This window comes from Malus domestica, chromosome 09, assembly GCF_042453785.1.
Source record: "Malus domestica chromosome 09, GDT2T_hap1".
In the NCBI taxonomy this organism is placed as follows: Eukaryota; Viridiplantae; Streptophyta; class Magnoliopsida; order Rosales; family Rosaceae; genus Malus; species Malus domestica.
Genome location: NC_091669.1, coordinates 7,668,109 through 7,681,243, shown reverse-complemented (window position 1 = coordinate 7,681,243; position 13,135 = coordinate 7,668,109). Strand labels below are relative to the sequence as shown.

At 35.8% G+C, this 13,135-nt stretch overlaps 1 protein-coding gene, 1 long non-coding RNA gene and 1 other non-coding gene across 6 annotated transcripts; 2 read left to right on the top strand and 1 right to left on the bottom strand.

Annotated features, from left to right (window-relative positions):
• Window positions 1-1,683: 1,683 nt before the first annotated feature.
• On the top strand, window positions 1,684-2,230 carry LOC139188102 (uncharacterized). The gene is made up of 2 exons (XR_011571281.1): window positions 1,684-1,874; window positions 2,037-2,230. It is a non-coding gene; the product is annotated as an uncharacterized lncRNA (long non-coding RNA).
• On the top strand, window positions 1,725-1,826 carry MIR171F (microRNA MIR171f). The gene has a single exon (NR_129516.1). It is a non-coding gene; the product is annotated as a microRNA MIR171f (primary transcript).
• Window positions 2,231-5,498: 3,268 nt separating the features above from the next.
• On the bottom strand, window positions 5,499-9,850 carry LOC103442612 (probable beta-1,3-galactosyltransferase 2). 4 transcript variants are annotated; one of them, XM_008381417.3, is made up of 11 exons: window positions 9,267-9,850; window positions 8,617-8,713; window positions 8,416-8,489; window positions 8,111-8,319; window positions 7,944-8,007; window positions 7,379-7,451; window positions 7,143-7,263; window positions 6,761-6,848; window positions 6,525-6,650; window positions 6,317-6,426; window positions 5,499-6,089 (listed from the first exon to the last, which is right to left on the bottom strand). In XM_008381417.3, exons 1-11 carry the CDS (start codon window positions 9,377-9,379, stop codon window positions 5,938-5,940), a joined length of 1,227 nt encoding a protein of 408 aa, XP_008379639.1. In that variant the 5' UTR covers window positions 9,380-9,850; the 3' UTR covers window positions 5,499-5,937. The 4 variants fall into 4 exon arrangements, with proteins under 4 accessions (XP_008379639.1, XP_070661647.1, XP_008379640.1 ...); XM_070805546.1 differs by having other exon boundaries at window positions 6,543-6,650; window positions 9,267-9,845; XM_008381418.3 differs by having other exon boundaries at window positions 8,416-8,480; window positions 9,267-9,845.
• Between the last annotated feature and the right edge of the window lie 3,285 nt (window positions 9,851-13,135).

Here is a 13,135-nt window from a genome sequence, read left to right as displayed (position 1 = left end):
ACTTTTCGTCCAACTCGTCTCATCAATCTTTTGGCAAGTCTTTGCTTCCAAAATTACCCATAAAACTTATGTAAATTGTGGACAACTTCTTTCCATCTCTGACCTCTCACCTACACAATATAGCAAAACGAGGTCTGATGCTAACCGAGTACCTTATCATCAAGTACTGGGTTTCCATTTCCAAACGCCAAAGCCGAACAGTCCTTCACCAAAATGAGGGCACGAATTGACAATTAGAATTAGGGTTTCAAATTTCAACCTCCAATGCTGCAACCTAAACGTAAAACGTATGGCATCATTGGCATGTCACATGTATATAGGACAACTCTACTACCTAGCTAGTGCCTACAAAGTTAATCAATGGCCACATATTGTAGAGGGAGGTGGATTGTCTCCCCTCTCATTTCTATACTATTTTCATCCCCTCCTGTTTGTGTGGTCACTGTTAAGCTACGTTAATATTTTATATTGATTTTTTTATAAAAATAATAAAACAAAAAATAATAAGAATATAAAATGTTGACGTGGCTTAACCGTGACCATACAAAACAAGAAAGGATGAGAAGAATATGGAAATAGAATGGCAGACAATTCACCACCATTGTAGAGACCTCTAAAAACACTCAAAGAAAAATATGCGGTGGTAGCGGTGAAAGAGTTTTTGAATTGAATAAGAAAAAACCTACGAGGCAGAAATCAAACCAAACCAAACCAAATCAAACCAAACCATTTCAAAAGAAAACAAAGGTTCTATCTGTTCGATACAAAATAACATAAATGCGGATTGAACAGAACGAACATCTCTTCTTCCCCTACTCCATCATCCATAAATGCTCACATTAAAAGCCCCAGGTTTGTGTCCGTGAACCTGTTTTTATTTTTTATTTTTTGCTTTCTTTTTCTTCAAAGATTCTTGTACCTTGTTCAAAATTAATATTCCCAACTTCCTTTGTTGCAAGGTGGTTGGAAATTTTAATGCAACTTCTTCAATGCTACCACCACCAGTAACTAGTAGCCATCTCTCTTTGTTGGGCATTACCTTCTTAAAGAGACATACATTCATCTGTCTCTCTCTCTCTCTCTCTAACTCTTTCTGCTCAGATCTGCCTTATTAATATGTTTAAGTTGTTCTCTCCGCCCATTGCCCCATTTCCAAATTGCCTCCTTTCTTCTCCTTTCAAATATCTCTGTCAGTTCTTGTTCCAAGCTCGTATCAATTTCCACAACCCAAATTTTGTTCTTTATTTGTTTTATTTCAACAACTCCGCCGTGTAAGTTTATCTTACATTGTCGGTCCCAAGCCCGGATAAAGAAGGAGGGGGAGGGCGTCAGGTAGTCGACAGCCGGCACTCCATGATTACGTCGAATCCTTATGAAAATGAATTTGTTTTATTTCAACACAAATTTAACACTTTATTTTGTTGGTTTTGTAATGCATAATGTAAGTTCATATCGTTTTTGCTTCCAATCTTTTTCTTGGGGAAGTGATTTTTGCATTCGTTTCTTGTTCTATACTCAGCCCTTTTTTCAACGTAACTGAAACAAGGTGAAGAGTGCATAAGGAGAAAACAGAAGTGTGAAAATCATTACCCTTTCGTTTTCACTTTGTGTTTTGTTTTGTTTTGTTTTGTGTAAAGATGAAAAGGGTATGTTTGTATTGTAGCCTATTTTGTGAACAGATTCATGGAATGGAAGCCAAAGAAAGAGATGGATTGGATTTGTATCAGTTTGAACGGGATATTGGTCCGGTTCAATAAGAAAACAGTGCTCTAAAAGTGCTTGAGCTCTGCTTTTTGATTGAGCCGTGCCAATATCACGTGCCACTGTTCCTTTTTATCATATATTCCACCGTTTGCCCTAATCCCAATTTAAAGGTATACACTTTATCATTTCTATTTTGTTTGTTTTTTTTCAGTATTCATCTTGACATAAATTAGGGTTATTCTTGAACTTTGTTTAATAAAAGCTTCTCCAAGTTCTTAGCTTGTTAATACACTATAAGAGGCTGTACTTTCTTTGGAAATTCCCCAATGCAGGAGAACTGTTGAGATGGTCATGGAATGTTAGTGGTCGGTCGAATGGTTGTGTTGTGTCGATTGATCAGCTAGTCACATTCTCCAAGATTTATACTGCATTTGAAGAAGAGGGTTGTTATTTGCGTTCTAAAAATGTAATCCTACACTATTTTGTATGTTTTTACAAAATTAGACTACAGAATGATGTTTTTAAAGTGCTGACAACAGTTCCTTAAGAAAAAAAACAACACTTTCTTTCATTGCTAATATTTTTCTCACTGGCTTACTGGCCTGCAGCAACTCTTAGAAATTTGAATGCTGGTATTAGAACAATGACCACTTTATTGTATGTAGGCAAATTTTGGTGGGTTCCTCACGTACCTTTAACCAAAAGAATTCAATTACAAATAAAGGGCAACTCTAATCCAACAATGCTCTTAGTTTTGTGATGATCGAGGGAGATGGGAACGTTTATCGTGCACAGTCATTCAATTGTATTTTGATATAATGAATTTTGGATGAGTTGCCATTTTCTCCATAAGTCAATGTGCATGAGAAAACCTACACACACACACACACACACACACACATACCCCTTAAAACCAATGTCTTGGATTGGCTTTGTATGTTCATAGTTAGGTTAATTGAAATCTTGTGTGCTAGATGTTACATTTTACTAGTTTTGTATACATGATGCCATTTTTGTTATGCATATGGCATTTAATTCAACACATTATTCTGCATCCCATGTGCAAGAAAATGCATATTGCCATAGATGATTCCTGGTGTGGCAGTAAAATAAAGGCATATTTGCTGTTCTGTCTCGTTGTGGTAAAGTTCTCTATGTACTTTTACTCTTGTTGTAAAGTTTTCTTTGTTTTTTTGTATGTAGGCATAACTAGCTGTAATTTTGGACAACGTCCTAGTAGTTTCTAACTTTCTAATGAAGAAAAGAACTGTACTTTTTGCCTTCTGTTTTGTTAGTTTGGAACACAATTGGTTTTGGTTATAGAAAAACTCTTGTACTGTAAAAATAATTATATTATGCTCTGATGTATGATATGTACTAGAGGACTGATGGGCTTGATATCCAGCCAAAAACCCAACAACCAAGAATCTGACGATCGCGAATCCCGTTGCATGTGCATATTAGAAAAATCGATGTCCGGCCAAAAATCCAACAACCAAGAAAATTCCTATTGTAAAATCCTGGCAAGGGTGATTGCTAATTCTAGTAATGATGCAGATGAAGTCGTTTTCATTTTTCTATCTTTTTCTTAATTAGGCCATCTCCAATCGAAAGAGGGTTAGATAGCTCGTTTTAGCCATTTGGCCCTTCAAAAAATTAATATTTTAATGAACAGTGCATGGGTATATTTCTTACCATCTCCAACCCAAGGCCAAAGGGCTATAAGGCCAAACATAGCCCTGTGACAAAAAATTATTCCAACCAAGAGTCAAAGGGTCATAGAGCCAAACATAATTTATTATTTAAATTTAAAAACTACAACTAAAATTTAAAAACTATAACAACTTAAATTTAAAGTCCATAATCAACATCATCTTCATCATCTGCCATTGTAGGAGTATAGTCGGAGATAAACAACTACCGCCGGGCCATAATTTCCCTCTTTTTCCTATCAAAATAGGTCTTACTCATTAGAGTGTAATCCGAAGTGTTCCTTTGCATATTTCTATCATCCATCTCTTCTTGTATTTGTTTGGCCCGTTCTTCATGCCTACGGTTCCTTTCTTCCGCGGCAAAGGCATTTTGCTTCGCCATTAATCGCAATGAGGCTGCCACTTCCTGTTGAGCGGCGTAATCATCCTTTGCCTACCCTTTTCCTTCAACCTTCAGGCCTTGTTTTGTCCCATAGCCCTAGGCATGGAACCTTCACCCGAAGATGGATTTTCTACCTTTGTTTCTTGAATGATAGGAGATCCATCTTCATCCCCATCTACAACTGAGAATGCAGTTCTGAACACCAGCATAGGACCTACTCTATGTTGAGATGGATTTTCAAATAACACTCACCCTTTACAACATGAAATATAAAGGGTTTTAAGCTGCCCTCCATATACAATTTCTCCGCTTGGTATACCTAAAAAAATATAATTACAAAAATTAAAGGATATTAATTTATGAAATTAAATGTAATATAATTAAATATAATTACAAAAATTAAAGGAAATTAATTTATGAAATTAAATGTAATATAATTAAATATAATTACAAAAATTAAAGGAAATTAATTTATGAAATTGAATGTAATATAATTAAATATTTAAAATAAATTGAGAAAACACTTATTTCGTCGTAGTAATTGGCGCCGCTTTCATGTCTACTTGCAGCTACTAACACTGCTTGATGCCATTTATTCAAACGTGGATGAAGATGTTTCTTCCATCTTGAAGAACAACTCTTGTGATTTCAGGTATTCGGTGGAGTGGTGCTTTCGTAGAACTCATAGTATTTTTTGGACACACGAGTCCAAACACCTTCACTTGTTTGAGAAGTCCCCCTCACACTATCTTCCGAGACCCATCTATAAGCCCTGCAAAGAGCTTCATCTTCTTTTCGGGTCCAAGCCCTACCTTTCATTGTAGATGAGGCCATTTGAAAATTATTGAAAAAATTGAAGGAAATATTATTTGAAGAGATAAGAAAATATGAGAATTGAAATGGTGTAGGAATGGTGAAAATTATGTGTCAAATGGTGTAGGAATGGCTTACGTATTTATAGGAAAAAAAAGAATTTTTTAAAATTCGAAAAAAAAATTTGGCCGAAAAAAAAAATAAATTCAAATCCAACAGTAACTAACGTCAGCTAGCCGTTGTGTTTGAAATTATGGCCCGGCCCGGGGCTGGCTAGCTGGCTGGGTTAGGCCAGTCAGTTGGCCCTTTGGCCCTTTTTTGTCCCATGGGGTCCACGAGCCCTTTAACCTAACCCTTGGTTGGAAACGGTTTTCAAACTATTTTTGACCATCTAGCCCTCTAAACCCTTCAGTTGGAGATGGCCTTAGCATCCAAAGAAAGATTGATCTTTTTGACTTTATAGAAAAAGAAAATTAGAAGCATCAATTTGACCATAGAAGATAGGCATGAGAGCGACATTTCAAGGGTGTGGCAACTTGCAAAGAGACTGCCGGACTAATTAGTCCTTCGTGTGTCCTGTTCGATTTTGTTTTGGACGTCTGATTTTTTTATGTAAATACGAATTAGAGAAGGGGTTTAGTCCCGGCTTGATCATGTGATGAGAAAGATAGAGAGACATTACAACAATTGCAAGTAGCATTTTGCCCAGAACAAAGAGACACACTAGGGTGTCACAAGAGATGTATATTCCTACCGTGTGAGTGCTCTACCTCACACGGCGATATACATATTGCCGTAGGCGACATGCAAGAGACTTCCAAAAACAAGAGGCGGTGGAGCCACGGATGGTGTCAGATGAGTCACAAGATAACTGGGAAAGACATCAATGCAAAGTAATATGTATGTTAATATTCATATACCAAGGGGAAACAAGATTGTACAAGAAAGGCTGTAAAAGCTCCCACAAAGATTTGCATATTTATTGTTGCATTTGTTACTGTAGGCATAGAAGAAGAACTGTAACTTACAGTTTGGCTCTTCAAGCCTCTCAGAATTGTATGGGTTGGGGACCCCTCAATTTTCAATTTAGCAGCTGCTTTGTGGCCAATATCCTCTACTAAAATGGAGATGGTCCACACAGCAACCTCTCTCTCTCTCTCTCTCTCTCACACACACACACACACACACACACTCTCTCTCTAAACTCTATTTTTTGGTGTTGTAATTCTCTATACTCAATACAGGAGGAAAATGAACTAAGAAAAAACACCTGCCTTTATACTTAAGCTCGAAAATCTTCCCTAGGTTGGAAGATGTTCGAGCTGCCTATTCGAATCTAGCACTCCACAAGGCGTTTTCGCCTTCCCCGCACCGGCGGTGGACTTCCTTGATTCTCTCGGCTGACTTACAAATCCCACTGCAGCTCCAATCAAATGAAGCAACACAGATGTTGCCCGCCTGCGCCTTCCACTCACAATCTGCAGCAAACAAGTCTGCATTAGAATTAACGAACCCTAGAATGTAACAAATAGGCCACTCTTATTTTTCACAAATTAACCAAATAGTTGTTTACCCTCTAGAAAATGAGCAGATAATAGCATTAGCATGTATATTTTTTACTGCTTTTTCATATAAATCTGCACAAACTAAGCCATTTTGTTTTCAATCATTACTACCATGGTAATTTTGAACGAGGAAGACTTACCGGGTGGGGTGCCGCAACATAGTCTCCGATCATCAATATGCTGTACATCGAGTCCAATAAACCAAGATCCCAATGAGACATCCTCATTAGCGTACTTGTGTAGGACATGCCTGACAGATGCATACAAATGAGCACCACAAGTGCAAGAAGAGAAAAACAAACTTATATGTATTTCAAAATCCATCCTCACATAAAGTCGGAAACTTACTGGTTTATTGATACATACGTAGCCAAATCTTTTGATATCGCATACAGCTGTCCTGTAGCATGACGGAAGTACTTGTTTCCTGGCTCACCAAATTTCCAATACTCAGGTTCATGGTATCTCACTCCCCTGTATGATCAAATATTCAAGAACTCAAAATCAGTTTACTTTCTCAAAAACTATCTGAACACAAAAGGAAAAACAAGAAATAAAAGAAACAATTATAAGTACTGGCTTACTTTTGTGCTAGAACAGGACCAGATTTCATGCATCCAATGTACAGGCGCTTTTTCTTTCGGTGTCTGACTAGTGTTTCTCCTAGCGTCGCTGCAGAAAATTGAAAAGATGGGCTCAGTGAGACTAATAAATTTTGCTCTGCCAAATCGCAACATGCAAGTTGGCCATCCAGTAAGATCTTGTAAGCTTAAACGAACATAAGAGGCTTTCACAAACGGTGAAGAACCCAAGTAGTTTGAAATAGGCTACCGATTTTGTAAAGCTTGTATTGTATCCTTATGTTTCTCAAATGGAAAAGAAACCTAGTTCTTTCACTTTTATGTCATCGTGCACAACGGTATCGTATGAAAAATGTTGATCATTGTAAAGTAAATCTTAAATTACCAATATTTACGTGGACATCATCGTCAACTTTGACATAAAAATCTGCATCCCACGTAGCAACAGCAGTAGCAAAATAAATCTTTGTCTTGGCTGACAATTCGAGGTACCCTTCAACATGGTCCTGCGAAAGAGGCATAGAGATGAACATGTTATGCTCAAGACTCAAGTGAGCTGCAAGCATACACATGTGGAACGAAGAGGACAATAACAACACAAGAACGACTAAAAGACATTACCAGCCTCAGGATATCTCCATGCTTTCTGTCCTCTGCTTCAACAGCTCTATCTAGAATACCTCCTGACGCGGCACTAGACAAGGAACGGAAATAACTTGTAAATTATCCCATGACCTAGGAATTTTAAGTGCAAATTAAGTTGAACCTAGCAAGGCATCTAGATTATGGAGGCTTGAAAGTTCTTTTACCTGGAGAGAAAGAAATAGAGAATGTACCGTCACTCCGTACGTGTACAAGTACAACCCACAAACACTGATCTTAGACTCTTAAGAAATTTTTTTTTTTTTTCGTGATTACATGGATACCTTTCAATTACCTACACTAGCATTTCATGCTTTTTATGAAATAAGGGTTTTCAACGACACGGAGTTGTGATAAATTGTAAATGGGGGAAACATAGTCTTGGCTTCCATCAGCTATAACTGAATGGGAACCAATGCATGAACTGCAGCCTACCAGATCAATGACTTAAACTACATCTGTGACGAATTATATTCTAGCAGACCACAATAGATAAGCCTTCCTATTTAACGTTAACTAGCAAGAACAAAGTTTAAATACTCACCTATGACCAATGACAAAGCGAATGATGATGCCCTTCTCTTCCTCCAGCCTCTTTCGTTTCTCGCCTATAATTCATGTTTTGCACAAGCAAGAGTAATTAGACAACGGATGTGAAAAAAAATCCAACAGAAAACAACAACGAAGACATTACAGAATCAATTTATGTACCTTGTGGCATCCACGTAGCACGAACTGAATCTCTTCTTTTCCGGCTGCTAAAAGCAGTATTAATTCCAACAACCATCAGATACCTTCTCTTCCCAGTTGAATCAGTCTTCGAGTCACCTGATAAAGGAGAGCCACTACGTATCGACTCCTGTGTTGCCCTTGCTGCAGCTAACTCCATCTCTAAATTTGAAATAGTCTTATCTAATGTCCTATTTCAACACACAACATAAAGTTTTTGATCAGAAAACTTAGAAATCAACCAAAATCGCGAAACATTATGTTCTTGTCCGAAAATCATAACTTACTGTATAGCATTATGAGTCTTATAAACCTCCCCAAAAATGTCTTTATCTTCGCGCTTCACCTCCTTCTGATTCAACTAAAAGAACCAGATCAGTAAACATAAAAGAAAACTTCAGATGAGGAACCTGATATACAAATTTTAATACATTAGCGAATAACAAATCTCGCGATGATACGAAATTAAGTTAGAGATGAAACATTACAGATTTCGGATTGCAACCCTCTGAAACTAAATTTAATTTTTCTTCTTCCATAGCTGTTCTTCGTGTGATACCTTTACTTTCTGGTACAGTCCACATTCTGCAAACGCCACATAAATTTCCATAAAAACTTCATGACATCTCAACCAAAAGTTTCATCATTAAACTTGACCAAAATGTTTCCAAAGAAATTCATGCATGTTCAATCAAATTCAGAAAATAATTAACCATATAAAAGCCTGGAATTTCAGAATCATCCAACTAATTAAAACAAAAATAACAAATTTATCAAATATAAAAGGAAACTAAATTTCACAATACACAGGCCGTCGGATTGAAGGATTGAAGGATTGAAGGATTGAAGAAAGATCAATGGACAAAAACGGACAAGGCTTTGTGGAAGGTAAAACGGGATTTGTGAATAGCACTACCCATCAAATCCAGCATCAAAACCAATAACGACCATTTGTTCATGATCTAAAAATAGAAAATTTTCTAATAAAACTTTCCAATTGAGTTACCACTCTAGGAAACTGGCTCGAACCCACTACAGAAACAAGTACAAAGAAGTGGTTGATTGAATCATTTCCAACAATTCAAACAAAGTGAATTTAAAAAATAAATAAACAAAAATTGTTCATAAGAAACAGTACCTATTGGTGAAGAGCATTCCGGCACAGAAGCAGCTTAAACAGAGAAAAAAGGTCCATTTCTGAGAAATAAAACTTCTAGATGATGATGGGCCTCCTCTGCTTTTCCAAGACATCTTCTTCTTCTTCTTCCCCAATTCTCCTCTGCTTCCAAAACAATCAGCTTTCTGAAGCAAAACCCATGAAAGAATGTGGAAGAAGAAGAAGAAGCACTTTTTCGAAAGTGAGCTTTTTTGAGGTACAAGATTTGAGGGCAGAATATGGAAGAAAGTAGAGTGCTCTGTTTATCAACTTGTCATTTGTATTGTTCCTTTCTTTATCCTTTTGCTCTCCTCTCTTCTAGTTTCTCTCTCTCTCTCTCTCTCTCTCTAGTTTCTCTCTATCTAGAAACTCCACTTCGCAGGCAAGGGACGTTGAACAGAAGGGAGACTAAATGACCAACAGTACCTGTCAGACTAAATGACCCTAAACCTAAATTACCAAACAGTACCTGTCAGACTAAATGACCTGAGTGATAGTTACAGTATTACCCTTCAACATGTGTTTTCTTTATCTCTCAATTTTGCTTGAGTTCTTATTAATAGTTTATTCCTCTTCCAACTACACACATATATTGGGTGGGAGTAGGGCCATGCAGACTGTCGACATGTTCTTATCACTGGTTGTCACATGGGAAAATGTGGGTTTTGGTTCACACTTCACTTTGTGAGACGTGTATGATGGTTTCTTTTGAACTAGATGAGAGCCTTTTTTCTATGAACTTTCTAAAGATTTGCAATTGTAGGTAGCTAGGTAATGAATGATATTTTGTGGGCGTATTATGTTATCAAATTAAAAAAGATTTGTAATTTACGTAATTAAAAGTATTTGTTTCAGTATTTTAGGTCTTAGGTTTGGTTCTTCTATCTCATTAAAGTTTTGCTTTATTGTTTGGGTACAATATTTGAACCATAGGTGACTGTTTGGTACAATGTTTGAACCATAGTTGGATAATTGTGTAGCTAATATAATCTAGAGTAATGGTGTTACTAACGTCAACGCGTGCATGATTGACTCCCAACTAATGTACAGACTACACGTATGCTTGGACGACTTTACTAGCATAATTCAAGAATCGATAAAACTTGCGATCCCCTATGGGGGAATGCCGAATGCACCTATCCCACCTTTTGCAAATAACTATCTTTTTTGTCTAAAATCTATAACCAAAACCATTCAATTTCTTAATCTTCATTTGAAAATCATATCTACAAAAATAAATAAATAAATAAATAAGAAATCGTTTAGTCATTCAAATATATCAAATAAATAGATGGTTCATCATAAATATGTTATTTGGTATTCACACCATCGATTTGTTCCATACATTTCAAATTACTAAATGATCTTCGATTCAGATGTTTTTTAGTAGGAATGATCTTCAAACCAAGATTAAGTAGTGAACGTTTCAATTATAAAATTCATACGATTAATATACGTTATTCAAAATAAGTTATGTGCATTCCCTTGTAGGAAGACACAAGTATTATTCTTCAAGAAGTATAGTGTTACAAGCATCCTACCTAGTGATCCTTAGTAGAGTTGACCATGGACGTTACCCATAATACAGTCAAGTAGACAAATACGTACATAGAGAGATAGGGCGAACATTTGATTCCATTTCTTTGCTTAGGACTCGCAACTCGCAAGAGCACGTCGACATGTTTAGAGAGTTTATCACAAAAATGTTAAACAAGTAATTAACAACAGTTCTTATATTTAAGCCCCCACTTGTGGTGCTTATAAATCGTTTACGACGTTTGAACAACTAAATAATGCACAATATATGATAGTAATACATTCCACATGTTTAGAGAGTTTATTACAAAAATGTTTGCGTATCATCTAATATCACAAGAAGAACTTCTAGCTCATGAAAATTCAACAAAATCCACATCGAAGATGTAAAAGGAGAACCCCTACCTCTTAAAACCATTGCATCTAATGCTATTTTTACTGTTTTTAAAGGAAAGGGCATATGAATAAATGTATTATACTCACTATTCTTAAAATTCCCGCTTACCCCGCCTAACCCACCTAGGCGCCCCTTTAGACATAAAATATATAACTTTCATTTTGCATTTTTTTTAATAAATTGTAAGAGACTTGTCCAATACTAAGATGAACACGCATGATATGATTGTCTACCAAGTTTTCAATATGTTCTAATACTTTATAATCTATATGTCATTCTATTTTACAATTTATATATCATAATACAATTATGTTTTTTTTAAGTATACATGTAATTAAATGTTATATAATAAATTTAATTAAAACTTGGTTATAGTATATATTGTTTTGAGAATTGGCCTTAGGGACCTTGATTACCTTTAGTAGATAATTACTCTTAATTAATCCACCAAATTATGCATTTTCTAACTCTCTCAACGTATGTGATCTTTACAAGAAATGGGGCCTGCAACACATAATTCTAAACTCATAACTTTTCAAAGGAAATGACCACGAACTATGGATATCATTGGTTGGAATTTTGCACGAAAGTACTTCATCGAGCAAAAGATTAGTCGACGTAACAAACGATTTAGCCGACAGGAAATCAAATTAGTCTGGAAAGTCATTTTTTCTTGTAGTTTAGTACTACAAGTCTACATCAACATATTACACCCCTAATTAAGCTACAGACTAATCCATGCTTAGACTTTATGCAAAACAAATATAAACACAATTATAGTAAGATGATGTTTCTAGTGTTATTGAACTATATATATAACTAATTAGGATTAAATCTAATAACATAAAAGTTATCACACCATTTTGATTAAGTGCATAGCAAACCACAAACATTTCTCAAATTTAATTAACAGATTAAAAGTTATTGAAGGTAAGAATTCAATACTACGTATCATTCAATGATATATTAAATTTGATTTCCACAACTATTTAAATATTTCATATTTAATTTCATCCATTCATTTCTCGTATCATCCAATATTACGTAATATTGAAGAAAATTATATAACGAGAAAAAAAAAACTTTTGGGGGGATATTTGAAACAAATAAAAAAGCCTCTTTACTCGTGGTTCATGAATCATGATTTGAGATTTGTGAGGGTTTTTATTTTATAATCCTATTAGGAAGAGACACTTAACAAATATGAGAATCTCCCAAGCTGATGATGAGAACCTGGTTTGTACACATAAAGGGAAGCCAAAGGCAACAAGCTGGGCTGGAAAGGTTGCCAAGTGCACGTGATCAGATCTAAGCACCCTGTTACGTGGCACGATATGATTAGTAGGACCTTAACCATGTCGATTAATCATGTGACTTGTGGTGCTCCAACTCACGTGGAAACTGCAAAAGTCTGCATGGCACTAGGGCCACGTGTCACGTGGTATTATTGAGTACTTGCACGTTAAGTTTTACGATTCCTTGGCCACTAAAGAGGGCCGGACATCCTCTCTGCTTCTTTCAGGAGGGCAAATTAACTTAATTAAGTAGCTGGGTTTAAATTTAATTAATGTGTTGGGATAATGATTCTTGGATTTGCCCTCAAATTATAATTTGCACTTGGATTCAATTATTTTTTAATTACTGGAAATTGAGAGCTAAGTTTCAATTTAGTTGGAAGTCTCCATATTGGACGGTTTGGACCATTTATTTAATAAGCTCATCAGAACCTAGAACTTAGTAAGTTTAGATAAACTCGAAGTTCTAAAAATATTCATCTATTACTTCCATAAACAGTGAATCAACCATATGCTAATAAGCCAAGTTTTATTATTCTCTTAAAAAAAAATAAGAGCGCCAATATTTTTTTTGTTTTTGGCATTTTGGATAAGATTTGGACTTAAAGTTCAACATTCGTTTT

Excerpts from the sequence above, each read along its gene's own strand:
- LOC103442612 (XM_008381417.3), bottom strand. The coding sequence starts at position 9,379 with ATGTCTTGGAAAAGCAGAGGAGGCCCATCATCATCTAGAAGTTTTATT. Across the intron at positions 7,264-7,378 it reads ATGGAGATATCCTGAGGCTG|GACCATGTTGAAGGGTACCT; the intron begins GTAATGTCTTTT and ends CCTCTTTCGCAG. Across the intron at positions 6,849-7,142 it reads TGATGTCCACGTAAATATTG|CGACGCTAGGAGAAACACTA; the intron begins GTAATTTAAGAT and ends AATTTTCTGCAG.